Source organism: Copidosoma floridanum, unplaced genomic scaffold (assembly GCF_036245765.1).
Source record: "Copidosoma floridanum isolate Cflo_tuat_1 unplaced genomic scaffold, Cflo_Japanese_pri ptg000001l, whole genome shotgun sequence".
In the NCBI taxonomy this organism is placed as follows: Eukaryota; Metazoa; Arthropoda; class Insecta; order Hymenoptera; family Encyrtidae; genus Copidosoma; species Copidosoma floridanum.
Window position 1 is genome coordinate 11,317,899 of NW_028321878.1, and position 27,853 is coordinate 11,345,751.

At 32.5% G+C, this 27,853-nt stretch overlaps 3 protein-coding genes across 3 annotated transcripts; 1 reads left to right on the forward strand and 2 right to left on the reverse strand.

Moving 5' to 3' along the window:
• Nucleotides 1-921: 921 nt before the first annotated feature.
• LOC106644279 (DNA repair and recombination protein RAD54B) lies at nt 922-24,018 on the forward strand. Its single transcript, XM_014359745.3, has 11 exons — nt 922-1,388; nt 1,472-1,571; nt 1,646-1,738; nt 1,806-1,947; nt 2,087-2,664; nt 2,724-3,477; nt 3,565-3,724; nt 3,795-3,921; nt 4,002-4,241; nt 4,313-4,409; nt 23,460-24,018. The coding sequence occupies exons 1-10, from the start codon at nt 1,051-1,053 to the stop codon at nt 4,376-4,378; spliced, it is 2,598 nt and encodes an 865-aa protein (XP_014215231.2). The 5' UTR covers nt 922-1,050; the 3' UTR covers nt 4,379-4,409; nt 23,460-24,018.
• LOC106635715 (enoyl-CoA delta isomerase 2) lies at nt 4,434-5,893 on the reverse strand. Its single transcript, XM_014347810.2, has 6 exons — nt 5,871-5,893; nt 5,687-5,796; nt 5,323-5,486; nt 5,096-5,216; nt 4,776-5,006; nt 4,434-4,698 (listed from the first exon to the last, which is right to left on the reverse strand). Exons 2-6 carry the CDS (start codon nt 5,786-5,788, stop codon nt 4,543-4,545), a joined length of 774 nt encoding a protein of 257 aa, XP_014203296.2. The 5' UTR covers nt 5,789-5,796; nt 5,871-5,893; the 3' UTR covers nt 4,434-4,542.
• LOC106635722 (CKLF-like MARVEL transmembrane domain-containing protein 4) lies at nt 21,266-27,290 on the reverse strand. The gene is made up of 5 exons (XM_014347823.2): nt 26,833-27,290; nt 24,158-24,285; nt 23,451-23,624; nt 22,985-23,083; nt 21,266-22,540 (listed from the first exon to the last, which is right to left on the reverse strand). The coding sequence occupies exons 2-5, from the start codon at nt 24,281-24,283 to the stop codon at nt 22,400-22,402; spliced, it is 540 nt and encodes a 179-aa protein (XP_014203309.1). The 5' UTR covers nt 24,284-24,285; nt 26,833-27,290; the 3' UTR covers nt 21,266-22,399.
• Nucleotides 27,291-27,853: the final 563 nt, after the last annotated feature.

Below are 27,853 nucleotides of genomic sequence, written 5' to 3' on the forward strand. Positions count from 1 at the left end.
TGCCCAATCTCTTTTCAAGGACATTTAAAAAGTCACTACATGCAAAAGTAACTAGCAAAACTATATATATTTATACTTTTGGAGGTCAATTTTCGGATATAAGATATATTTTAAACTTGCCGCAAATGGCACAGAATAAGTTAACTATTTATTATCTATCTAACAAATCAGTTGCGGCTGGTTTATAATTGATTACATGGCTTTACTATAAGTAGCAACAATTATCTTTATCAGCGCCATCTAGCGTCGCGGATTTCTGAACTAAAAAGTGGCCCTAAACTTTTCAGCCAGAGCTTTAGCGCGTAGAGCCATTTAGCCAACTATAAACCAGCCGCAACAAATGTGGGTTAAATAAAATATAAAAATAACGATACATATATTTTTGGCGGCAAGTTAACAATCTATCTTTTACTCAAAAATTCATCTTCAAAAGTATAAATACATATGAGATCGATTTTTGGGTAAAAAATAGATTGTTAACTTGCCGCCAAAAACACATGTATCGTTATTTTTTTATTTTATATCTTTTATATTAAGTTGCGGCTGGTTTATAAGTGACTAAATAGCTCTAAGCGCTAATGCTCTGACTGAAAAGTTTAGGGCCACTTTTTCGTTCAGAAATCCGCAACGCTAGATGGCGCTGATCCAAATAATTATTACTACTTACAGTAGAGCCATTTTATTAATTATAAACCAGCCGCAACTAATAACATAAATAGAAGATAAAAAGTTGACATTATCTGTACTATTCGCGGCAAGTTTACAATATATCTATTATCCGAAAATCGACCTCCTACACACATTTATACTTTTGAAGTAAAATGAAATAGAAACTGTCTGCTTTGCAACTTGTTGCGTATACGCGCGCTTTTGTGCACTCGTATACTTACAAGTTGTTCTTGTTCTTGTGCATTAGTGACCCGCGGGCTTGTGTATTTTTGTCTGACGGTCGTCGCACGATATGTTCAGAGAACAGGTGTAGCCGTTACAAGTATTTATTTATAAACACGTGTGTAAACAAAAGCACTTGCCTATTACATCTGGCTAAACATGAACAAAAATAACAGATCCGGAGGTGTGAAATTTCGCGAGCTAGAATACAGTCAAAGTCCCGCAAAGAATAATCAAGATAAAAACAATGTGCTGAGGTGCAAAGAAGATATTCTTAAATTGTTTGCCAAGCCGAGCCTCGAAAATGATTCCTCGAAAGAAAACAGTGTCGAAGCTCTGGCCGAAAAAAGTAGTCAGGAAAATGTTGCTAGTGTCGGAAAACGACCACAGATGAAGCCAAGGATTGATATTATTCGAGAAAAGCCGAGGCTTGCTGTGGTTCAGTCGAACGTCGTTGATTCGTCAGCCAAAGCACTAAGTCCTTCCAGTAACAAAAAGTTTGTTCATCACTTTTGTTTTGTTTTGAAAGTGTTTGAAATTGTACGTGCTGTTAAATAATACAACATTGTTTACTTGACAGAATATATAATGTTATGATTGGCAAGATATCCACTAGAAAACATAAACAGTGGGACAGCGATGGTCTTTTAGAAGTTACTGGAACAAGTGCCGTGCTGAAGGTTTACTTCTAACGAATTGAACATTTATGACCAATTAATGAATGTATTGTCAATATTTTATATTTGTCTCTTAGGATGCAAAAGGTAAATACATTGGTAGGACAACAGTCAAGCCGGAAACTATTGAAGAAGGGTTCAGAATATGTATGTCAGGAAAAGAAATTGAGGTGATTGTTGTGTGTACGTTGAAGAATTTTCTCAGATCTTTAATTATGAATATTAATGAAATTTCAGATTGTAGAATTAGCTTCATTAGATGATATTCAAGCTAGACAAGGTTCTGGTAACCAACATGATAATGACAGCAATGAAAGTGTAGCACCACCACCAGCTAAAAAGGCGAGAACAACAAAAGCATTTGTCCCTGTAAAATCTGGTACTAAAAAATAATTCAAGTCTTTAAAGTTGTAAATTACTAAAACCATAGTATTCCAATTTCTATTAAGTTACATACAACTAAAATAAATTATATTTACATATCCCTAACGTTGCTTATGAATTTTGATTCTTACTAGGCAGTAGTTTGCACTTTAATTATGAACCCCTTGTAATGCCACATCCACCTCTTGACTTTGAATGGTCTCAAGACCGAGATGAACAACAAATACACGAAGTCTCGGTTGATGGCTGTTTGGCCTCTGTGTTGAGACCCCATCAACGCGAGGGTGTGGTATTTTTATACAAGTGTATCATGGGCATGAATGATCCGAAATTCAAAGGTGCCATATTGGCTGACGAAATGGGTTTAGGAAAGACACTGCAGTGCATTTGCCTCATTTGGACTTTGTTGAAAAAAGGTCCAACTGGAAAACCAGTTTTAAAAAAAGTGTTAATCGTCACTCCCAGTAGCTTATGCGGAAATTGGAATAAAGAATTTGGCAGATGGCTAGGATCTATGAAAATATCTCCTTATGTGGTAGAAAGTAATAAACGAAAAGTTAAAGACTTTACCAAAACTCCAAGAGCCTGTGTCATGATCGTTAGTTACGAGACTCTTGTAAAGAACATTGACGATGTCAAAAAAGTAAACTTTGATCTAATGATTTGTGATGAGGGTCATAGATTGAAAAACAGCGAAGTTAAGGCGATTAAGGTATTTGTGCATATATATTTATACGTAATTACTGCCAAGTTTTAATAAAACGTTTGAAGCTTCTCAGCAAACTGAACTGCCAGAGGCAAATTCTCCTGACTGGAACCCCCTTACAGAATGACTTGCAAGAATTTTACACACTCGCAAATTTTGTGAATCCTGGCGTACTTGGCAGCTTCAGCGAATTCAAGAGTTACTACGAGCATCCGATCGTTAATTCCAAGCGTGCTGCGGCTGACGAAGAAGAAGTCGCGATAGGCCAGGCCAGAGCTCAAGAGCTTCACGAGAGATCAAAGACTTTCATCCTTAGGCGCACAAACAACTTAATCGACAGATATCTGCCAAAAAAGCACGAGCTGGTTGTATTTTGCCGGCTGACACGCGAGCAAGAAAACCTGTACAGTTTGACAACAGATTATTGGTTCAATAGATCACTTATTGGCGGATGTGTGACAGCGCCTTTGATTGTTGTCATGGCGCTTAAAAAAATATGCAATCATCCTTATTTGTTTACCAGTGAAAAGAATCAGATTTTAGACGAAGTTTTGCCAAATATTTCAACAAATTTGTCTTCGATAAACACATCGTTTGCGTATTCTAGCAAGTTTAAAGTTGTGCAGTCAATTTTTCAAGAATTAAAAAGTACACAGGAGAAAATCGTTCTTATCTCGTACTTCACTCAAACTTTAGATCTGCTGGAAAAAATCTGTTGCTCTGAGCAGTTACAATTTTGTAGATTAGATGGAAATACACCTGCAGCTGCGCGCAATAAAATCGTTGATCGATTCAATTCCAAGGATAACTCTTGTACTCGTAAGTTAATTTTACTTTTATTTTAAAAAGATTTTGTGATCCAAAAACGCATATATCTGGTACGGTACGGAAATCTTATCTGCAAAGGTGTGTTCTTACTAAGTGCAAAAGCAGGAGGCGTTGGATTGAACTTAGTCGGCGCTTCAAGATTAATTTTATTTGATTCCGATTGGAATCCTGCAAATGACGCTCAAGCCATGGCTCGTATCTGGCGAGATGGTCAAAAAAGATCAGTATACATTTACAGGTATATGTACTTCTGAGCCAAATAAGTAAAAATTTAAGTGATTTTATTCAACTGGTTATTGTGATTTTAGGCTTTTAACTACTGGTACAATAGAAGAAAAAATTTATCAAAGGCAGATTAACAAAATGGGCTTAAGTGATGCTGTGATAGATGCCAATTACTTATCTTCTTTGAAATTATCCGCAAGTGAATTAAAAGTATGCATTGCTATGAAATGTCTTAAAATTATACGCTTTTATTGATGAACGAATTATTGATGAATTAAATTATTTTTAAGGATTTATTTACGTTGGATTCTCAGACTTTGTCAGTTACCCACGATTTAATGGAGTGCATTTGCAATGGTTCGGGTTATATACCTTGCAATGAAGTGACAGAAAGTCAGCAGTCAAATTCAGAAGATTCAAGGGACTGTCAGTTGGCACTCAAAAAAGCACAACCTCAACATCAAATAACAATAAACCAGTTGCTTAGTTGGCAGCATTTCAAGCAGCCTGTTTCTTTAGATTTACTTAAGGTATAATAAACTTACTAACTCGTTAGCCATATCATTTATCTGTAAAATATTGAAATAATAATTATTTTCAGGAATTAATGTTACAACATGTTCAACAGTATGTTACATTTATTTTTAAAAATACAGTAGAAAAGTGAAGCCAATCATCGTCGCATTGGCTATTGTAAGGTAAAAAATATACAATTTTCCATGCCCACTTATAAAAAACTTCGTAAAAAAATGTTGTCTATTTCATAAAGTTATCAGAAATCCGTAATTTTATACACATATTCTTTATTTAATTATTGGTTTGAAAGAATACCTATATTTTACTCTTTTTTGCCATGAGTTTCATCATATTTTCTATGAGAGTTGGCGAGTTGTAGAAATTCTTGAGATTAGATAGCTCTTGTTCATTCACCTTTAAAAGCATATCGCGATTCCAGCGACTGAGTAGACTTTTGGTTGAAATCAAGCTCTGAAATTAAAATAACTTGTAAAAATTATAATAAATCAGGCTACTGTGGTTTCATTTAAAAAAAAGCTAATCAATACCTCTTTGGATAGAGTAGAAATTCTATCTAAATGTGCCCATATTTCCTTCACAGCATCAGACTTGTACACTTTGCTAACAAAGCCAATTCTTGCTGCCTCTTGAGCATTCAACTTTTCTCCAAAAAATAACATTTCCCCTGCTTTAGACGGCCCCATTATTCTTGGAAATGTATAAGATGAACATCCTTCTGGTGATAATCCTAGTTTACAGAAAGGAGTTAGGAAATAAGTCTGTTTGAAAAAAAAAATACAATTATGAAAAAACGATTGTACAAAAAAATAGTTTCATATGAAATCTTTTCTAAGAAAATTTTGCAAACCTTTTCTGATGCATAAATAATGTCAAATAGTGCCAAAGTAGTACACATTATTCCAATAGCAGGGCCGTTAACGATTGCCACCAAAAGCTTAGGATAACAAATCAATTGTTCAACAAATTTACTGAAAAAAAAAAATAATAATAATACTTATTTTTCTACCTTGGGGCATTTTTCGTGACATTCGAACGTTTACTTAGCCCTTGGTATAAAAAATAGCGTTTGTATACCTTAATATTTCCGTTTCGTCATCCACTCCAAGCGTTTCTTCCATGACATAACTAATGAAATCGTTGCCACTGCTATAAAAATCTCCATTACCAGTAATGGCAAACAAAGTGACCTCTTCATTAATGGCTGATTCAGCCAAAAGTCTCGTTAATTCACGGTACATCTGCAGTGAAATTTGTTGATTAGACCTTACACTTGTGTGCTTAAAAATAACTTGCATATGCTATTAAACTTTTATGCTAAAAAAAAAAATTAATAAACAAATAAATTGACAAGTTAACCTGCACGTGGCAAGAACTTGTAAATGACGTTGCAATATCCATCAACAAGCAATCCAGTAATTATTATAATTGGCATGCTCACCTGCCGGTTGATCGCATTTTTTTTCCCTGGTCTGTTCAAAAATACCTTTTGAATTCCATTTTCAATTCTAGTGATTACAGATGGCTCCTGAGCGTCCGCCATAATTTATCCTTATAAACATGCATATGAACGATTAAAACAACTGTACAATATCTGGTTACAATATGCAAAATCAAACACTTACATGGGACCTAAAGCTATATATACGTGCGTCAAACGTCAGGTTTATAGGCGTTAGTACCCATATATGTATATATATATATAGTAGCAGAGACGTCACCTTTGTGATCAGATCAGCTGTTTTTCCTCTTTTCGTAATGTTTTTTTCTTTTTTACCCATAGAGGTTTTTTACCACGTTATATATATATATAATGCGCGTCGTAGTACGAAAATATCTCGCTGCTTGGCTGCTTGCGCGCGTGTTCTAATACTAACGCTAATTATAACTTATGATACTTTTTTTTAACTTATGATTATTTTTTTTTATTATTTTTTTTTTTTTCCATTCATCAACAACAAAATGTGTAATTTGTAAATGTTCATCTGTTTTGTGTAAAATTTTGGATTTAGTAAACATAGGGAAAGGGCTAAAAATTATTGTACAACGATGAACATAAAAATAAATAAATGACAAATTAAGATGAAAAATTAGTCACGTGAGGTTGAAACAAAGTAGTGGTTTTTTTTTCCAGGAGCATGTTTATATTAGGTAATTTTTTTATTTTTCGGGTGATACTAGATGTTAGAAATTCGTAAACATATAAACGATCAAATTAAAATGGTTACATGTTTTGGTCTGTAAGGTCAAAAAGTGTGAAACATTTGAAAAATCGACCAAAAAAAACTCATAGTTTAATTAAACTATTGAGTAAAGGTTCACTAGCTGTTTGCTCAATGCTTTTTTATTTTATGCGACTGATGAATGAGTTGTGCACGTTAAATGTAATTAAATTTGTTGGGAATGAAAGTTTAAATGGACCAAAACATAAAGATTATAAAAAGCAGGTATTTCAGAAAATAAATGTAATCGAGGATTAGAGCAGCACTGATGGCAGTAAACAATCAACTGGCAGATATAAATGTTAATAATTTATCAAATAATTCAGAAACATACAGTACTACATTTTTAGTGAATACTTTACAATTTCACTCGAGATGAAACTGAAAATGCCCAGCATCATGATGCGGTTTACACCAAGTATATTTTTAAAAAAATTCTTTTTTAGTCTTTTTATAATGGATTTCGGCTTGACTTGAGTAAAAAAAAAAAAAAAAAAAAAAATCAGTACATTGGTAACCACGATAATTAATTGAAATATCACTACGCATAATATTAACGCAAAGTATATACGATAGCGTGCACTTTTACTCCCCGAGACTGTTTACAATATGTCCTGACAGCTATACTTAATTAACAATTGCACCGCTTGCATACAAATTAACTGATTATTAAAATACATTCGTCACAGAAATCATTCGTCGGGCATGTTAAAGATAAACAACGTTTGGTGTCGTAACAAGTACGCGTGCAATTGCATAAATGATGGAACTTTGAATTTGGAATACATCAACCCCCTTATAATATTATTAATTTACCCTTTCTCATATACATTGAACCTCCATTCTGCAGCATGTAATTCCAATACTACACGTCACATTACTTTATTATTTTATTTTTTATTTTTAAGCCAAGTAGACACGCCAAGTGCACTTTGACTCTGTTCATTTGCACGGACCAGCATATGGAATGCAAGAGAAAAGCAAGTGTTTCTTTGTAACCTAAGTTTTATCTGATTTTTTTCACAAAAATTTCCACCGGAGTGTGGAAGTAAAAAAAAAAAAAATAAATAAAAATAAACGTTTCAACTACATTTCATTTCAACAAATAGGGTTAAATTTACTCTTATTCGAAACTTTTACTGATTGTATCGGTATTTGATGGTAAATACGTTTATTTCGTTACTTTTAAATCTGCAGTTGAAAAAAAAAACCAATTCGTCATACTTTACACCTCTTTTGTTTTGAGTACAAAGTGACATCGTACGTAATCTTTAATACAGTTTGCAAAACTATAACACGGTTTTGTAAAAACTTAAAACAAAAATTAAAATTACGGCTCGAAAATATTCTTTTTCCATCCTCGTATTTCATTTGAATAATTAGTTATCCTACTTTTTAAGACGTTATTCTGCGTCACAAAATCAATTTCTCCTAATTTCATGTTCCTTTATTGTAGAGTAAGATGTTTTTTTAAATCACAACTGTTGTTTACATGTAATTATTTACGTTGATCAATTAATTTTTGAGTTTTTGTTCTACAAGAGGTAATAATAATAAAACAATGAAAAATTCGTACGTACAAGTAAAAACGTAAACGAAAAATTTTTTGTAACTGGGTAGACCATTTGCTTGTTTATTTATAAAAATAACTGATGGAAGTTAGGAGTTACTCATTGGATTATTGATTTTTTATCACCACACTCTCTCGCTCTCACTGTCGAGTATTATTTTCTCGGCGCAAAGATGCGCGTGCCGGACTTTCGGACGTTGATACGTTGTCTGACTTATTATTATTATTATTATTATTATTATTATTATTATTATTGTTATTGTTATTGGCAGAAAATTCAATCGGAGCTCGTACACGATGACAACGGTACAAATATGTATGGTCATTTCACTTTTTTGTTTTCTGTTTTCCGTTTGCTCGTCATGTGTGGATAAACCCCCTGTTTAATACACTCCTTGCTCCAACTTCTCCACCTATATAATCAGTTTACATGATTATTAAGTACAAGTACTCGTACATGTGGCTTCAACTCTGTATCTGACTTCTACTTTTGAGATTTTACATCGTTTGGGACAAATGAAATGTCATGCTTTTTTCACCGCTTTGTTGGCCTTAAAAATTACGTGAGCTCCAAAGGTTTGGGTATCTACATTGATACTTGTTCGGTAAGACGCAAAAATATTTTTCACGCGATAAAACATCGTTTTTCATAAAAATACATATCAATTTCAATCTCTCATCACTTGTCCAATCTCTCATCGCTTAACACTTTTGTTTTGTTTTTTCATCAATCAACGGCCATTACAATTTATGGTGAAGGTAACATTAACAATAATAAAATAATAATCATAATAATACGATAAATAAAAACATGCAAAAGAAGTAGTGAGATGCATCATAATGTGCAGTAAAAAAAAAAAAAAAAAAAAAAAAAAAACTCTTGTATTCCCTGTACTAATGCTTTCCTGCCTGCACTTGTACGACTTGAAATGTAAAATCTTTCGGGGGAACTCCAGTCGCAGGGGGTTAACCCGTGGTATGATTAAAGTCATGAGCATTGGAGTCAGTAAACGCAGCGTTGCGCGTCACAGATCGTGCGCGTCATGGCTCTCATTTTTTTTTTTTTTTTCTTTCCGTGACATTATCCTCCGACTCCGAGAAAGGGAGGAGCTTGTACATGTAACGACTCCTCTGCCTGATAGTGACAATTAAGTACAGCTTATATATCTACTCACATGTTGGGTTTATATTCATCGTTAACCGACACAAATGTAATGTTTGTACCTTCTACGTGCAGGGTTTCTTTGTTCTTGAACATACAAATAGCCGAAGCCCTTTTTTTCGTAAACGTCTGGATAATTGTCTCGATAATGTAATCAAAATTTATGTTGGGTAGCCACATGACGGCACTGTACGTAACGTGTGCGTCTCCAGATCTTGATGGCCGGGGGTTTGGGCAAAAATTTTCATAAGTGAAAATGAGTTTTTTTTCTGGATGGGAGTTGAGCTTCAAATCCAACGGTTTCACCTACTGTTCAAACTCCATTGTCACCGTTCCGCGAACCATCTACTGTATAGATAAATACACCATTTATGGTGTCGAGCCTTAAGGCAATAATGTACATGCATACAGTTATATTAGTTGAACCAAGATGCGTTTTTTATCGGTTTTTTTTTTTTACAAACGTATTTCCAAAAGAAGTTTTTTTTTGCAAAATTAACTTTTTTTTTAGAGTTTCTTTGATTTTTCTAGAAATATTATTTTTAGAAGCCTGGAACAAAAATCAATAGTTGTCCGATGTTCCGCTACTAGGCCTAGTTTTTTTACATTGTCCCGCTAACGAATACCTCACATAAATGATATTATTTCATTTTTTTAGTTTTTTTTTTTTTTTTTTTTTTTTTTTCTTACAAACATAATTAACATCGAGTGAAATTAACTCAATTTTTTAAAAATGGACTCTACAAGGTTTTACTAATGTATTGAAATTACTTTTTCTTACGTGAAAAAATTAGACTATATTTTCAATTTCTACTAAAACTTTGTATTGGGTCACTACTCAAAGTCACGTATAATTATAGAAATTTGATTATATTATTTTCAGTTAGGACCCATGCACATCGTAGGTAGTAAAAATAATGTCGAACAATTTTTCCTCTTGCAATAATTTCTCAGCTCCAGATTAGATTAACGTAATGAAGATCCATGCATTTATGTTTCCTGTTGGCAAGTGATAAAGTTTTGTCAATATTTTGAGCTCATGAGTCCAAGTACAGGTTTTCTCTTCACCGCAGTTACTTACAAGACAGGGCTGGTGGTGCCTTGCCTATTTCTTGCTGTGCGAAGTAAAATCTCTCGAATTTAAAAATATTATTAGAACTCGGGAGTGTTGAGTATTCAAGTATTTTACACGAAAAATAAAACTATTAATTTTATATCGAATCAAGTGTTTCTTGCAAGTTATAGTGCTTCGAGATGTTCGATTATGTTGGCGATAGTGTATGTTTTATTAGTATTCCATCCATCATTTACTTACCGATACGTAAGTAACTTCAGTATATAAATTACTTGCAAATGATAAATCATTAAACCATTATGGGTAACTTTTTAATGAACTAATTCATATAATTCAGAGTATAAATTTAGCATGTTATGTTGTATGCGTATGATGCTCATCCATTTATTATAAAAAATAAATTTAACTTTGTGTGAAATGGTGGTTATTAATTCACATCATTTGTATGCATAATATCAACAAACTGACGAAATTTAGTTAGTCTGCGTATCACTCAATTTTCCTCATCTTTTGTATTACGCGTCTCTTTCTCTCTTCGTATTTTATGTCACTGTCCAAGTCATAACCTTTATACGAATTGAAAATTTGTATTAATTATCGGGATTGCGGTCGTTGCCCAGTTGGTTAGGAGCTAATCTAAATTATTGATGTTTTTAATGGGTACTGGAAGATAGGATGAATGGTAACTAGTCGGAGTTAAGGATTTACACTCTCGTTACAGAAGGAGCTCGTAAAAATAACATCGAGTGATGCTCGGATTTTGTAAAATATAATTAATAAATAAAAAACTTATTTAAATGAGTCAGAAATATTCTTAAATTTTTAGCAGGGAGCTGTAATGATTGCCTTGACTTTATTGCTACTAAAAATTTTATTATTTTTTTTTAATTTTTGAAAATTTCAAGTCATTGATTAAATTTGTTAGTACTCATGAAGCAAATTTTAATATATTTTTTTTGTATTTATACTTTACAATACAATGCGCCTAGCAATAAAATTAAATATAATTTAAAAAATTGCTAATGCAAAAAGTTCAAAATTTAATTAAAACCAAAACTAAAAATTGTCATTGTAATAACTTTTTGCTACTTATTTTTTATTTGCTTTGCTTTGATTTGTTATTTATTTTATGGATAAATTGCACTTATTGTGAGAAATAATCAGCGGCTTTCTATTTAAATTATTTCAACAGTTAAATCAATCTCAACTATTAAAACTGCTAACCAACATTAATGTATTTCATTTATAAAATGGAATGGTTAATAATTAGAAATGAGCTTGTTTATTCATGCATATTAAGCACAGATAAGTCAGAAAATAAGAATAAAATAAAACATAAGTGGGAGGAGCTTCTTTGAAAAACGATATCAAATGAGTGAGGTAAATAATGGCGCAAAATGAAGTTGTTACTAACAGTTGTGTAAAATTTAGAGCGCAAACGATGATTGTGTAATAGATAAGTGAAAATCATCTCCCGTACGATTTAATTCAACTTTTCTCCTTGTGAGCTTAATGCCTACTTTAACAGACTTTGCCTAAAATCACAGCATGTTTTAGTATACCTAGACAAAATGTCACATTTAGAGTGTATTAATCACATGCTTAAATTTTTTCACGAATTCTCAAAATTTGTGTTTTCTTAAACACTATTGTTTTTTCATATGTCAATTACACGTGTATACATTATTAGCTTTATCATTTATTGGGAAACATTTTAAAAACTAATTTTTGAAACAGTTCTACGTTACGGCTCAAACGTTTTTCACATTCACGTTACCAACATACTAAAAAGGGTGCAAAGTGTCATTTTCAATAAGTTAATACATTATAGTTTAATAAACTTCACTTGGTAATGTACATTTCCAAGTATAAGGTCATGGTATTTATGAAATACGTTCTATATATAAAGATTTGGTCGGTATTTACAAAAAAAAGCTCTATCTGCTTCGATGATTGATTTGAATTCAATGTAAGAACTAAAAAAAAGTAATTTTTTAAAATTAAATTATTTAAAAAAATTTGCCACGATGCGCAGAGCCACATTGTTTAAAATACCTTCCAATTTTTTCTAATTTATATTAAATACGCTTATACTTAGCATAAAACAAATAATATTGTATACATTTACAATACATTTTGTTCGACTAAAGCTTGAAATTCATAGACTTTGGAATATGAATTTTTCATGTGTAATTGCAGACATCTGACAACATGTCGTCAGTTAAGTGTTTGCACATTTTTTGCAAGAAAGTTCATGTACTACTTTATGAATTTTTCAATGATGGGATTCAAAGTTTGAATCTCAGTAACTTCGATTATTTACATTTTTATTTACAATACTATCACATCAACTTATATAAATAATTTGATATCCAATTAATTAATTGATTCGATGGTGAAAATTCTTTGTAATCACTTGATGATTAATGGTCAGTCAGCAATGATTGAAAGTAATTAATTATTTGAAATCTCGAGACAGATTTTGCCATTTTTATTTTCTCTTACTTTGCATAAAAAACACATTAGCAAGTGACTCTAAGAATGAGTCGCATAAATTTTATTTCTGATAATGAAAAAGTCAAAAACTTAATCTTGAACAAAGATTTTAGAATTTGCGTACAAAATTCATTAGTTCACACATGAAAAAGAGAAATTAAAATTTTCTCTTCAGATAATTTTTTTGTTTTAGTCAAATTATTAATTTTTACCGAATAATTTATAATATACAACTTTACTAACAGCAAGTACTTTCAATTTTTTTTAAAGATTAACTAAGTTTGAAAGTACATAAATTAATTTTCTTAAATCCGTTTATTTACTTATACGATTTTTCTGATTATTTAAAAAAGAGTGAGTAGCACAATTTTACACAAGTTTTGTTAACAAGTTTTCGATAGTTTACGTACATATTTCTTATTTTAATGAAACAAATAGGCAAACCATGATACAACGATTTGTATCATTTGTGAATTTAAACATTTTAAATTGTATCGCATTAATGATGATAAATACAGTTTTTAAATCGCACTGCAATACATCCTGAAATATTGCTCTCTACAATTCATGAAACTTTTTTCAAACCTCTCAATAATATACTTTCCCGACTTTATGTAAAGCATACATGTATATTAAGTACAATAAAACACAGTTATTTTATGTAATATTTATTTAACAACTAAATAAATTTTTTCCATTAATCACAGTAATAGTTGTTAGTTTCATTTAAAAAAACAATCGTTTCTTGAAACATATGAAATAGATGTCTTATTCTACATTTTATAATTCCGTTAACTTACAATTTAAAAATATAAATGCATTAATCACAACCATAATAAAAGTTCTTGGCGTCGAACATTAACATTGTAATAAAAAGTAACATTCAAACTATATTAAAGACAAAAATATTTTATTGAACTATCAGTTTTGAAAATAACTCGAGTGCAACTCGTCATTGATGATGAGAAGCATACACTATCAACATTAATATTATTTATACAAAGAAAAATACTGCACAATAAACAAACTCAAATTAAATCGCTCACTTGATATTTCAATGAAACTTGATTGGTGGTGTGGCAACACCACTTTGGCAAGTAGGATTCTCAGTATAAATATTATAAGCTAGTTGGACCTCAAAGATTCAAATAGAAAAACACCAAATTCAGAGTACAGAACTTGACACAATTAGAGAGTTACAGTAAACAATACCTCAGATTTTATGTACATCGTAACGATCTGATCTTTATACAAAATTACTTTTTTTTGTTGTTAAGAGTTCGTTTTTGAGATTGAGATAAATGTCTGAAATGTTTGAACATTGATCATTCATCAGCGTTAAATACTGCCTTCGGTATAACCGCGTGATAGCAGGAACTCAAACATCGTCCTTCAACCATCGTTGCGAAGGGATGTTCCCCTATCAGCAATATTAATAATAACAATAACAATAACGATAATATTAGAAACAATAACAAAAACAGAATAGTAATAAAACTAAAAAGGATAAAAATAGCGATATTGTTAATATAGAAACGACACTCGAGAGTAAGTACACACGTACTATGAACAAAACTTGTAAAAAAAAAAAATCGTTGTTCATGCAACGCACCGCGTAATTGTGCAACACACAGACACACACACGGCTGTAACAGTGGACGCACACTTTGACAAGTCATGAAATGCCCACTGCTAATAGTTAGTTTTGCTGGTCGGCCCGTACTGTCCCAGCGTATCGTAGCTCCGTAACGCGCAAACACAACCCGTGTAAACCCTTAGGGACCTTATCTGGCCGTCCTTGTACGTAACGTGGACGTCCTTGTACGTTTGGGTGCAGTAGTAGGTACCTTTGTCCTGGCACCTCGAGCCCGCGTTGATGCACTTGATGTTCTCGAGGGGTATGCCGCTGTCGAGATTCGTTATGGGGCTGACCGTGTAGTTGCACGTCGAGCAGTTCTGGGCCTTTCTAACCTCGACCTCGTAATTGTCGGCGCTGTCGCCTACCCTCTGGCTGTCGTTGTAATCCTTCAAGTCGTCGCGGCTCCAGCTGCTCATCTGGTTGTGCCGCTTGTCCCTGCGACCCTGTTCATCCGACGACCCCGGGTCTAGGTCACCCATTGGTCCGTTGTCCCTCAAAAATCGGCTCAAAGACGGGAGGTAACGGTGCCTCGTGGCCTTGGGCTTCGGCCGATCCAGGCGAGGATACACCACCACGTCCGATTCCCAAGACTCGTAGTCGCTGCTCACAGCTCTCGACCCCTCCGAGTCCTCCCACTGATGGCTGTCGTCGCGCTCCCGATGCACGGGACGCCTACGGTGATGGGCGTGATGGCGGTGCCGGGCCCCCTCCTCGCCCGAGGACGTCGACAGTGACGTTCTCCTCGGATTGTGCCTGCGCGCCTCGGCCAGCCACGACACGAGGAGCACGCTTATCCAGATGACGGCCACGAGCCGGAATACCATGTTCACTGGCAGGAAAGGGGTTGTTCAACGGAGGTTGGAGAAAACTCTGCCTCGGGCCCAATGGGCCGGGGAAGCGCGCACCCGAGTCGCCGATGCTGGACCGCCGCGCGCGCTACAATCGGGCCCCCCGGTCACAGCTGTATATATATTTGTGTACGTAGACGCGAGAGCCAACCGATCCCGTCGCTACTTGCGCGACACTGATGCAGCCGTACTTACGACAGATTTTCGAGTCGTGTTACCCCAGATTGTACGAGGCAAGCAAGTGCTGCATCCAAGATAAGGCTTGTCGAGCGACGAGCGCCGGAATGAGCTTTCCTCTGGCACCCCGGTTGATTTTTTATACATCCTGCGAGGCTGCCTTCGGAGGGAAGGAAGAGACTGGTGTGTGCAAGAGGCTTGGCCCCGCGGCGATTGGTCCCACCCCCCCCCCCCGGTGGTGGCTTCCCGACACCTGCGCTCGTTATTGTTATCGGGATTATTGCCCCACGTGCTTATCGCCGCGCGCCGGTGCATCAAGCATTGTATACGCACAGCGCGCCGCGTCGGTCCGTGAATGAAGACACGTGGCTGACGTCACTTGCCGTTTTCCTCGATCGCGGTCGCACTGGATGATCTCCGGAGATTGTAAACGGGGAGGAGGAGGAGGAAAGCCAGGTCGCCGCTACCGATACCGGGCCTTTTTCTCGTCTATATACTCTGCACCGCGCCGGTTACTGCAAGTGGGTATATTATAAGGTGTAATAAATCGGCCGTGCGTGCGTGCGTGGGGAACAATGGGAGCGCCCCCGAGAAGAAAAAAGTCCCGGCTAATGTTACGGTGACGAGTTTTAGTCATTCGCGTCATTATTGCCGATCGGTGTCGTTGATACGTGTGCGGCTGATCGAGCGCGCAGATACATGTTATTTTTGTACTTTTCTTCTAGATTGTGGATCACAGGGCTCGCGCGAGTCCGGAGCGAGGATGATGCGATTGCGATGTATCGAGAAAAGGATGTTCCTCAATGTATGGCAGGGTGAGTGGATTGCCGAAGGTTTTTTTCCCGAACGTCACTGATCGCGTTTCGTTGCTACCGAGTGTAGAGATCGTTGCTGACTGCCCGAAGCAATGGTTGTCATTATCCCTACAGGTTGTTATCTGCTGTTTTCTTCTTTCTTTTTTTCCCATCATCAGCAGTATCATCGTATTTATTAACAATAACGACAATTTTACTCGCATACGTTAATTTACAAAAGTCTCCACAAACGAGTTATTTTTATTTTTAATCGTCTTTTATGTAACAATGTGTGTGCATACATGAACATTTTTTCGTCATTGCACGCTTAACGGAGATATATCTCGAAGCAGAAATTTTTTAATTTTATTTCCGGAGAAATGTTGTAGCATCTGGTCATTGACTCGCAGCATCAAAAAGTTGTATTGATATACCTTTTTTTTTTTTTTTTTTTTTTTTTTTTTTTTTTTTTTTTTTTTTTTTTTTTCATCTCGAGTTAATGATTATTGCATACCAAGTACGAGCTTTACGTAAAAATTACTCAAAAATTCATACATGTGTTTCCAAAAAATACTTTTTTTTACGTTTTGATCTTATTTCTGGATCCAACTAGTTATAAAGTTGCCTAAATTATATATATACACACAAGGAAAAAGTTTTATCACGTGTGATATTTTACTTCATACTGATGTTTTTTACTTGTGACGATATACTTTATCCATATCTAGCGCAACTAAAGTGTACCACATTTTTATCAAAATTTCTAAGTACACTATTATTTTGGAAACTGTTATCTACTTATTAGATATCCACTTGCTAAAGCGTTAAAAAATCCCTCTACACCTTTATTTTATTTTTTCCAATTCCTTTTTCAATTTACTCATTTCGTGCTGTAGTCGTCCACTGTAGTTTCAGATTTACATATTTCATTTAATTTTAAATCTTAGCTATTTTATATTTTTCAAGACATCTTTATTAATTTATTGTCATGTGATGGAAGTTTTCTTCATTTGGTCGAAAAAAATTCAAGTATTGAGGTATTAAAGATGACCAACAACTATCATAAATTCGTATACAAATAGTTGAAAATAAACTAACACTTTTTAGTTCAAATCGTTTTCAAATTTTAGAAAAGTATACTTAAAAATAAACTTTAGAAAATCAAAATTGACTGAAAAACAAAAAAAAACCTAATATCGCTAACAGATTGTTTTACAATCGACAATATCTTCGCAAAAAAACATGGAAAATTTCGTATAAAATAACAACTTCCTTAATATGCTGAGTAAGAAATTTTAGCACTTTTATAGTACCCAATGTACCAGAAAAAAAAATTATTTAGTTTAGTACAGTTAGTAAAATAACTCTTAAACCATTGATTTAAGTAATAAACATAAAATTTTCACAATCTAAACATATTATATTAAAATGTTGATAGATTAGTGTACAAGTATATTTAATAATATTTATTCATATTCATATTTAAATCATAACCCTTTGGTTTTTTGCAGTCTCTATTAACTTGCCGTGTAAAATTTCTCCCTATTTTCGTAACTTCTGCTCGTAATCAGGCAAAATGCGTTTACACAGTTTGCTCGTTTTAGACAAATATTTCATCTTCACTTCTTCTTACTTTTTTATCAATTCAGACATTGTATCGATAATAATGTTATATTTGTTTATGCCATTTTCTGCTTCTCCCTACGTATTTGCGTCACGTGTAAGTCTTATTAAGTCACAATTCCAAAAATAGTAAGCTTAATCTAAACAAAAATTCATGGTAGTCTGATATTAAGTGCGACGTCAATGGCACGACGTCTATAGTATACTTTTATAACAATCAGTAGGTTAATTGACATTATCGATCAGTACGCTGACCCACGTTTTGCAAAAATCGAACTTTCCAGCTTCTTATCGTCGTGACTTTTCTTACAAAAAGTAATATGTCGCAACTAAATATATTTATAGAATTAAACAGCCAATGCACATCTGAGACATATTTTTAATTTGATTTTATTACATATATTTTTGAGATACTATTGTTTCTTAATTAACGCATATCTGTGTATATTATGCGTGATATGTTTACTTGATATTCAATAACTTTGATACTTTTTGAGTATATGATCTACTTTACCTTTATTGCAAGCACGCACCAAAACAATAATAAATGACATTGTGATTGCAGTGTATACGAATCATTAAAAAATCTTGATATAATCTTTGTCTCCAAGTATTTTTTAGTGGTAACGTAATAAAGTAATCATGTAATAAAGGTAATGAAAATAAAAACTTGGTTTCAGGGGGAGTCCCGGCAAAATTCGAGTGGCGCGTGGCAGCACTCGTCGATATAGCAATCATTTGATAAGAATGTCAATACAAGGAAATGCAATGCACCATTCGAGCTTGTCGGGACTCCCCGGGGCCCATTTTTTTTTACTTTAAATTCTGATGCTGTGACTTGATAACAGAATCAGTTATTTTTAATTCAAAAAAATAAAAGTAGTTTTACCACGTTTATAAGAAAAATAGTCGATGTTTGCTGGGAAAAAATATTAGTACCTCTTTTATAGAACATTTTTGAAATATTTTATAATTTTTAGATAATACTGATATGATTCGCACTTTATTTATATATTTTGAGGATTTTATAAACTTATACAACATATTTGAGTTTAGTTATTAAAGTTATATGATATTTATTATATTCGACCTATCTTAGAATCATCTTCTTCTTTAGCACAAGCATACATTTCTTACCTGTCATTTATTTCACTCGATGGTTCCTTGACTGTTATCTCTTTCAGTATCATTATATTTAGAATAATATTGGATTATATTTTCAAATTATCAACATTTTTATTTATAACCGCAATGTTTTTTAAGTACATTTAGGGTGATGAGCAGAACTGTTTGCCTGTCTTATCAATAAATCAGTTAATTAAAAAACGTTTCTTAAATTCTTAATATTTTTTACATTATGTTGTTGATAAACTAAATCAGTTTAAATTATCATAAAGTTTATTCTCTGACACACAGACTGCATAAAACCCATAAAATTTAAAAATAACTAAAAAATTCAATGCTGTTTAGTTATTAAGTATAATATTTTGACGTATATTTTCACGTTGTCTATTTTTCACCCCACCCTGCTTTTTATCAAATTGGATACTTTTTCTGTTATAATCCCTTTGTTTATAGTAGAAACATTGACTAGCTGCTCATCTTAACTCGTATTAGAGCTTAAAGTAAATTGTCATCTTCGCATATTCCGATGATTTTTTGATAATCATCTACTTTAACATGACCAAATTAATGACTTTTAAAATTAATCTTTAAAAAAGCTAGAATAATTAACAAGTAGGGCTCGAAATTTTTCTTCAATTTTTAGTGACAGGGAATTTCAGATTGGAATTACAAAACCAGCTACCAATTGTAATAATGAGGAGTATGGGTTTAGTACTGAACGAACTTATTAATCATCATTGATAAATGAAGCAATGCTTTGTAATCTGTTTATCGATTTGGATCTTCATTTATAAAGATACGAAAACTGGAATTTTTGAATTTTAATGTCTATGATTAATCAATTTTGTGATATAAAAAATAAAAGACGGATGGAGTTTTTTAATGCCAACTTATTGTTCTCCGTTTTGTCTTGATCTGACATCCTTTGATGAATTTGATGATATTTAGCCAACTTGATCAAATAACTCACTGATAAATTTTTTAATTACCTCCAAACACTTTTCGATTAACAAATTTTCTAATAATATGTACAATTATCAACTAATAATTTTTAATTGAGTTTTAAATTGTAATATTTCATGTGCTGCAAAAATTTCGTGAACATTTTAAAGTAATTTCACTTTACGTTAGACGCACAGTTTTCTTTCAGTAAATTTTTTACAGTCCTTAATCAAATGACAAAGTAATAAATACGAAGAAAAATAAAAATTGAATATACGTTGAAATGGACTATTATTGTTACATTTGTCTGAGTTTACAATCACCTTACCTGTCAACTTCTGAACGCTTCTTTATTCATTTTATTACCTAATTAATGTTACTAATCGTCTTCTGTTATTTATATTTGAACTTTTGAATAAAAAATAACAAGTATCTGATAATTTGGAATATTGTTAGTTTACACGTACAATATTTATATGTAGTAAAGTTTAAATAATACAAAAACTTGTGTATTTGAGAAAAATTATACTATTAATGAAATAAGTAAGTGGGATAATCGAAGTAAATGTGTTAGGTTTAAGAAATAATAATTATAATTATAATCTCATTTAATAGTTTCCATTTTATTTTATTTTTTTACTTTTATTAACACATTCAAACAATAAAGTTTCAACCATAAAATATATACAAATACTTGTGCGAGTAAAGATAAAGTGTCACAATTTATAGTCTTATTAAAATAAATATCTTTCAAATATTTATAAAAAAAAAACACGATTAACTAAGCTGTAAAAAAATTTTAAACCATTAAATCTATACTTTTATAACTTTAAAATTATTTTAAACATGAGATTTTGTAAATTCCATTCATACAACTTATGTATCGACTTAAAAAGCGTTTGACATTTGACTTGTGATTAAACATTTAGTTAGAAAAAAATCCTTGTTGAAAACAAATTTCAAAGACAACAATCTAATCAAAAGTGTCAGTAAATTATCATCATTACAGTTTTATGTAGTTTTTTTCTTTATGTAACAAAATACAAGCGTATTTGTGAAAAATGATGATAAACATTTAAAAAACCGAGACGGAGCTTAACATCTTCAAAACCTCCAAACAATCATTTAAATCCGACAGCTCATTCCTGTTCATGGCTAGTGACACTAATGAAATACAAAGTGTACATTAACCTTGAGGAAGGTTACATCAATGTGTAGTGTAATTCATAGTGCATTACTATATTCGTTATTTTTTTCTTTCTTTCTGTTTCCGATTTTTCTCTATTAAAAAAAACAAAAAGATGAAAAAATCATAAATTCCATCTGCAAAAAGTACATACCTATCAGTAAAAGTGTTAATAGTTTTAAGATAGAAAAATCTTAGATCTTCTTGTTTGTGGGTTTATTATTAAATTGCATACATAGTTATCAGTGTGCAGACGGTACTCTTAAAATCACAATTTATAAAATCCCATAAAATGTATGTAATACTTTTTTTATTTCACTCTAGTAAACAATTTTTTTACATTCATTTTTTCCATTTTTAATGTTTATGAAATTCATAATCATTAACAAAGCTCTATAAACGAATGAGGTTATTAATACTTACAATTTTACAACAATCGGTAATCAGAGTTTTTGAAACAATTCTTTCAATAAAAATACATAAACGCCAGGACTGGTAAATTGGTATTTTATGTAAAGTAATTAGATTTATTTAATAATAGCTTTGAGTGTATAAAAATATAAATATTTTTTATAAATAAGTTTTTATACAGATATAAACCTCTATTTTACATACATTCTCAACAATATAAATGTATAATTTGTAATCTGCCAAGTTAGTCAATAAACTAACTTTTTAAGAATATCTTTGTGGCCAATACTACCTCCATAAGTAAATTTTAGGTTTTTTATATACTTTTGAACGTACAACCAAATGTTTTGGGTTTGAAGCCGAAATCTCTTTTGTCTTTAGTATACAGTGTTCCATGGGATAGGAACTATCGTAACGCAGAAGATTCGGTAATTTTTTCTTAAAAATCATCCATGTAAACTTTATAGTTTTTAAAACCACGTTTTTGTGAATAACGTGTTAAACAACTGCGATAAATATTTAGTCAAACTAGTTTACCTGCGAATGTGGTATGGCCTGCAAAGGTTGTGTAAAAGTGCTGATTAATCAATCGTTACAAGTAGAAAATTAATTTTTTTAATAAATACTAAGCATAGTACAGTAAATAGTCCTTAATTTAAATACTGCATCAACATAATGTATTATTAAGGCTTAAGCCAATTTTTGAAACGGCAAGGCGCATTTCCCATTAAAATATTTTCAGTGATGACATTGAACCTTGCCACAAACAAAAAAAAATCAATAAATTTTAAAAAAATTTCATGTTCCTTGATTTTTTTAGTACATTAATAGAAATTATTATTAAAAGCGTGTATCGAAAGCTTGCGTATGCAGGTAGAATTATTTTAATATGCAGTGGAACTACTGATTGTCGATACAGGTTTACACGATGGTTTTTGTCCCTGTGGCCAATCACCGTTTCTCATTGCTTTGAATTTTTCCCAACAGTCGAAGCCATAGACACACATGGATATGAAACCGACAAACTGTAAATATAAAACAAAACGAAAGCAATGTAAAGCTTTCCAATGATTTTAATACATTTAAAGGTATTTTTTCGGCATGTTACAAGTATGTTGGATAGAGAGACTTAGTAAATTTCAAAGACAAATTTTTCAAGTGAGCGCACAAACAGCTTTTTTATAAGAATATCTTCTTAGGGCAATTTTACTTTGTAGCTCTTTAGGAGCAAGATAAGAGATTCGGTAAACAAAAAAAAAAAAGTAAAGCATCGAAGAAAACCTAAAAACCGCCATTACTTTATGAAATACGCCTATATTAGTAGTGTTGGCGGACTTAGTATTTAAAACCCATAAGGATCTCTTCTTCGCTCTTATTGTTTAAAGTTACCCGATCCCCACACGGAGTTACGTATCAAGCTAGATAATATCAATCAATTAGTATTTAAAAGAACTAGTGATGCAACTTACCGCAGCCACTCCTAGACTTTCACTACTAGATGCCAAAGCTGCAATAAGGGCAGAGGCTAACAGGTAGCCAACTGTTTCAATAGCGCAAAAAATAAATTCCTAAAATTAAAAAAAAAAAAAAAACCTTTTTAATCTATAGGTATACTTTTCGTTTCAATAAATCAATTACAGTCATTTTTATCGTGAAAGTACAGCAAAGCTTAGAATATAGCTCAAATTTTTCCGTAATTTTACTGTTGAAGTATATGCTGTTAAGATTTACATCATCAGCAGGGTAAATATTTACTTAGTATGTTCATTCAGTATTATTAACAGACAATAGGACTGTAATATTATTTTAATATTTTATTGTTTGTGATTTAATTGTCCAAAGTAAACAAATAACCAATATATATTAAATAGCAATAAAAATATGGGATTTTAGAAAGTTTTATCCATACGTGTAATAAATATCAATTATTCTTACGATTTTCAGCCACGGAATCCTGTTGAATTTTTCGACAATATGAAATACATAAAAAGTAAGCAATATGCCAGTAGTCCAGAATCCTATCATAGCAACCGTGTTGAACCAACTACACCTACCGTGATGGCTAATAATGGACGCAACAACGAAAATGAAACCTACAACATTTAGTACCTGAAACATACAATAAGAAGTAAACTTTTTATACACATTAGTGTTTAAATTTTAAAATATTGTACCAATGTGGTTCATCCTATTGTAATAATGTTTAAGAGTGTTGCAGTAATTGATAGCTTATGTTACATAGCATTTTTATTTGTTTATAAAATATTTAAAAACCACAACCAGTTTTCTTGATTGGTACACTTACATTTCCAAATACTGATAAATTAAGTTATAAAACATTTATTTAAATTACGTAACGAATAATATTTATGCTAATTTAACTTACAAAATATTTATAAGAGGTCATCATTACAATATTCAAATAAAACAAAGTAGCTGTAATCAAACAGACACTGATTTTTCAAAAACTCCTTTTTACATTATTTCGATTATTTTAGAGAAAAATCCCGTTAAAGTAATGTGAATTATAATATTTCAATAAATACTTGAAATCTAGTATCAGGTGAAATACGTAATACTTATTTTGAGAAAAATCCTAATAGTTATTGTTATACATATGTTGTATTCAGCAATTAACTCACCAGTTCGGTAATTTTGAGTCTTCCTGGAAGAGTATGTAGGTATGAAGGATCATATCGTATACTGACGCTGCCGGAGGATTGAGTATTCGTTGGAGAATTGACCTGACTTGTATGAGTTTGCATCATTGCTGTAACAGTAAACAGTACCAAGGGGTAGTATTTTACTTTTAGGATCAGCTCTATGTAAGGTGTATTTCATTTACTTATGTAAGTCAGATTTTTTTAATTTTTTGAATTGATGTTATATGATGCTGCATTGCAAATCGTAAAATATGATAACTTGATTCCTAAGTTCAGAAATTATATAAATTCTATGAACAGTTTATTTTTTGCATTTGTAAGGAAATTTTATTTTAAAATACATTGTTTCGACTTATATTATTTATATTGACGTGACCATTATACTACAAATATTGTAACAAACATTGTTTTCGTAAAATAATGTGGGTGATACAAGCATTAATTTTGCTTTATTGTATGTTACATTACAAAATTATACATACATTTATTTCTTAGTAAGAACTTCTTTTGATTTTTATATTTTTACATATTCTAAAATTTTTTAAAAATGTTTTTAATTTCTCAACTTATTAACATTTGTAATTTTTTATCGTATCAACACGTGACAAAAAATAGTCTGATAAATTGTAATTCTTCTCGACAGAAAATGGGTGGACGTAGAACGTGTTTCTGAAAGGCGATACTTGAGTCATAATAGATAAGGCGAATAAACATAAATCAAAACTAAAAACTCATAAAAATATAAGACATTGGAGTAAAAAATTGTAGATGTATCACTTAAAAGTGAACAATAATTCATATTTTGGGTGCATTAAAAAATTCTTAATGAACAATTTTTTTTATAATTACTTGAAAAATATTGCACTTGAAAAAAAAAATTTTTACGACTTATTTTAACTAACACCTACTTGAAAATTTATTTCAAATTGTGCTTGAAGAAATAATTAATTTTCGATAAAATTAATATGATGTAACACACTAAGAATACAGCACTCTAAAATATAGATAATCGAAGACACTTGTATCTTATTTTATCATCCCGCGTGCAATGATTAGTTATGGTTCATGCAATCGTTGACCCGCTTGAGGCGTGTCAAACCTTTTTTAAACGAGAACTAGATAACTGGAACTCGCGATAATCCGTGGTTATTTATTTTCGTTACGAATCTTAACGAAATTAAATGTTATTTATTTAAAATGAATAAAATTGTAGCAAAAATAAATTTTCAAAAGAATTTTCAATTTTCATTTAAAAATAAGTAAAATGTTTATTTTTCAGCTATTTCACTATTATTAAACAAAATTTACCTGTGCTATTTTACTAAAAAAAAAAGTACAAATACATGTGATTAGTACGGGTGTGTCAGCTAGGATTCTGGGGCCTTTTTGATAGTATTTTTGTTAAAAAATTATTTTTCACTTTTTTTCTTTCTTAAACCTAAATTTTTTAGATTGTTTATTAAAAAACTGTCAACTTTCCTGTTACTAACACTTTTTATAAAAAAACAACAAGAAATTGTGTTTTTTACCGGACGTATTGTGAGCACGTACTTTGGTCCTAAGATTTTACTCAAAAAATTTATTTCAACAGAAACTTAAGAATTTTACTTGCTTTTGCCATGACGGTAATACACGATAATTATTTTAGCGCGTAAACGCTGTACCTTTATATACATCATACATATATTATAGTTAAGATATAAGTACGGGTTTTCACACACATAATCTATTAAAAAAATTATCAACGTATTATTCTGTCGATGTACATAACTAAATTTTTTTACATTAAAAAAAGCCCCGTGATAAGTACCCTTACACCCCAACACCTTATACGTACGTACATGTGAATAATTAAAAAAAAAAAAAAAACAATTTTTTCTCCGAGACTCTAACGCACACTATTTATTTTGTTCCCAAGTGTGCGATCGATGCTTTCGACTATTGACGATTTCAACGATGACCGGCTTCCATGCGCTTGACTGTCCGCTCGTGCGATCCATACATTTTTTACGTTCCCTCGTGTACACGCGTGTGTGAGTGAAAGTACAACGTTTTATTCAGTATATAATATATAGGTGTGTTAGTATCAGTAGAATAACCACCGTTCGAGGTTCGAGGTTTGAAGCGCGCACACACACACACAGATATATATATACTTACACACTCACTTTTAAGTCACAGATTTCACTCGTTTTTATTCTATAAGTACTTTTGTTTCTGTTCACTCGATGTGTGTACTATGTAAAAACGATTTTTTTTGGCACACTAGAAAAGGCTACGCCCCACGCAACAATTCCGTTTTTGTTTCCTAATATCTATTTGCGAAAAAAAAAATATTTATATAATATATGCTAGAAAATGTTTATTCTAAACTGAGCATAGAAAAAAAAAAAATTAAAAAAAACAATAAAACAAACAAGTACTTTACTTAAAAAAAAAAAAAAAAAAAAAAAAATCTCGACCTATCCTCACAGTTGTCAGCTAACGGAAACGAGGGCCACAACACACGTAAGACCCATGCAACATGTTCGCACTCCGTTACGAAATCGCGAAGCACGCATGGGTACACGCATACGTACAAGTACATACACACATGCACGCACTTAGCGAGTAAGTAACGGCTCACGTCAGCTCCGAAAACGTCCTCCACTCACCTGGTTAATAAGTATATATTGCGCTAATAGACGCGAATCTTCGTACAATACACGCTGGCCGAACGATCGATGATGATCGCTAGCTTGGGTGACAATCGTATCCGTGTAAACAAAAAACACGTCGATAATTAAAACACTCGGACATCTGCGCACAAAACTTGTGTTGTGACGAGAGAGGCACGTCTATTACTTCACTTTTGTTCGCGTAGTGTATATTATAACAGGAGCAGCGGTTGGATACGGATAAAATTTAACAACGATATTAATAAATTATCTATAAACAATTGAATGTAATAACGGGAGTCGAGGCGATAACCAAGTATTTGGAGATGAAACGACAAAATACGCTGCTAAGGAAAAATCAGTGCAATGTACGGAAAAAAGGAAAATCCGAAACCGGAGCGCGGGGCGTGTGAGCAATAGTTATAATTGTAGTAACAGCACATATACATATCATACGCGCCTATATTATGTTGCTATAAAAAATGTATATACATATATAAACACGAGAAAGATGTGCAGACGCCCGCTGTTGTGCTCCGTTTTAACTTTGCTCTCTTGTCTTTCTCGCTATACCCCACGTACGTATACCTTGACATATGGTGATACCTACAGTCTGTCTCGCTCTTTTTATCTCTCTTTTCCCGTCCATCCGCTCCTTTTTTTAAAGGTGTGTTTACATGGTGTCTTAAAATCGTCTTGTTACAGACATATGGTACGTATAGCGCTCCTCGAAGGAGTAATCGATTAAACGGTGTTCCTACCATGTTTGACCGTAGCGTAAGTACATATAGTGTTCCGAGATATATATAGACTTTTTTGCCCACAATTGCGATTCCTTTCGTTTACCGGTTTAGCGGCCACGAATCAGCATCGCGAGCGCGGTGTCTGCGTTTACTTCTCTTGGAGGCTCGCTACTGTACGTGCAGACTCGTGCAACCTCTGACGCTCGAGGCTACAAGTGGGTTTAAAATTTTGCGGTAAAATTTTACCAACCGAGGGATTAATGAAAATAATGTTA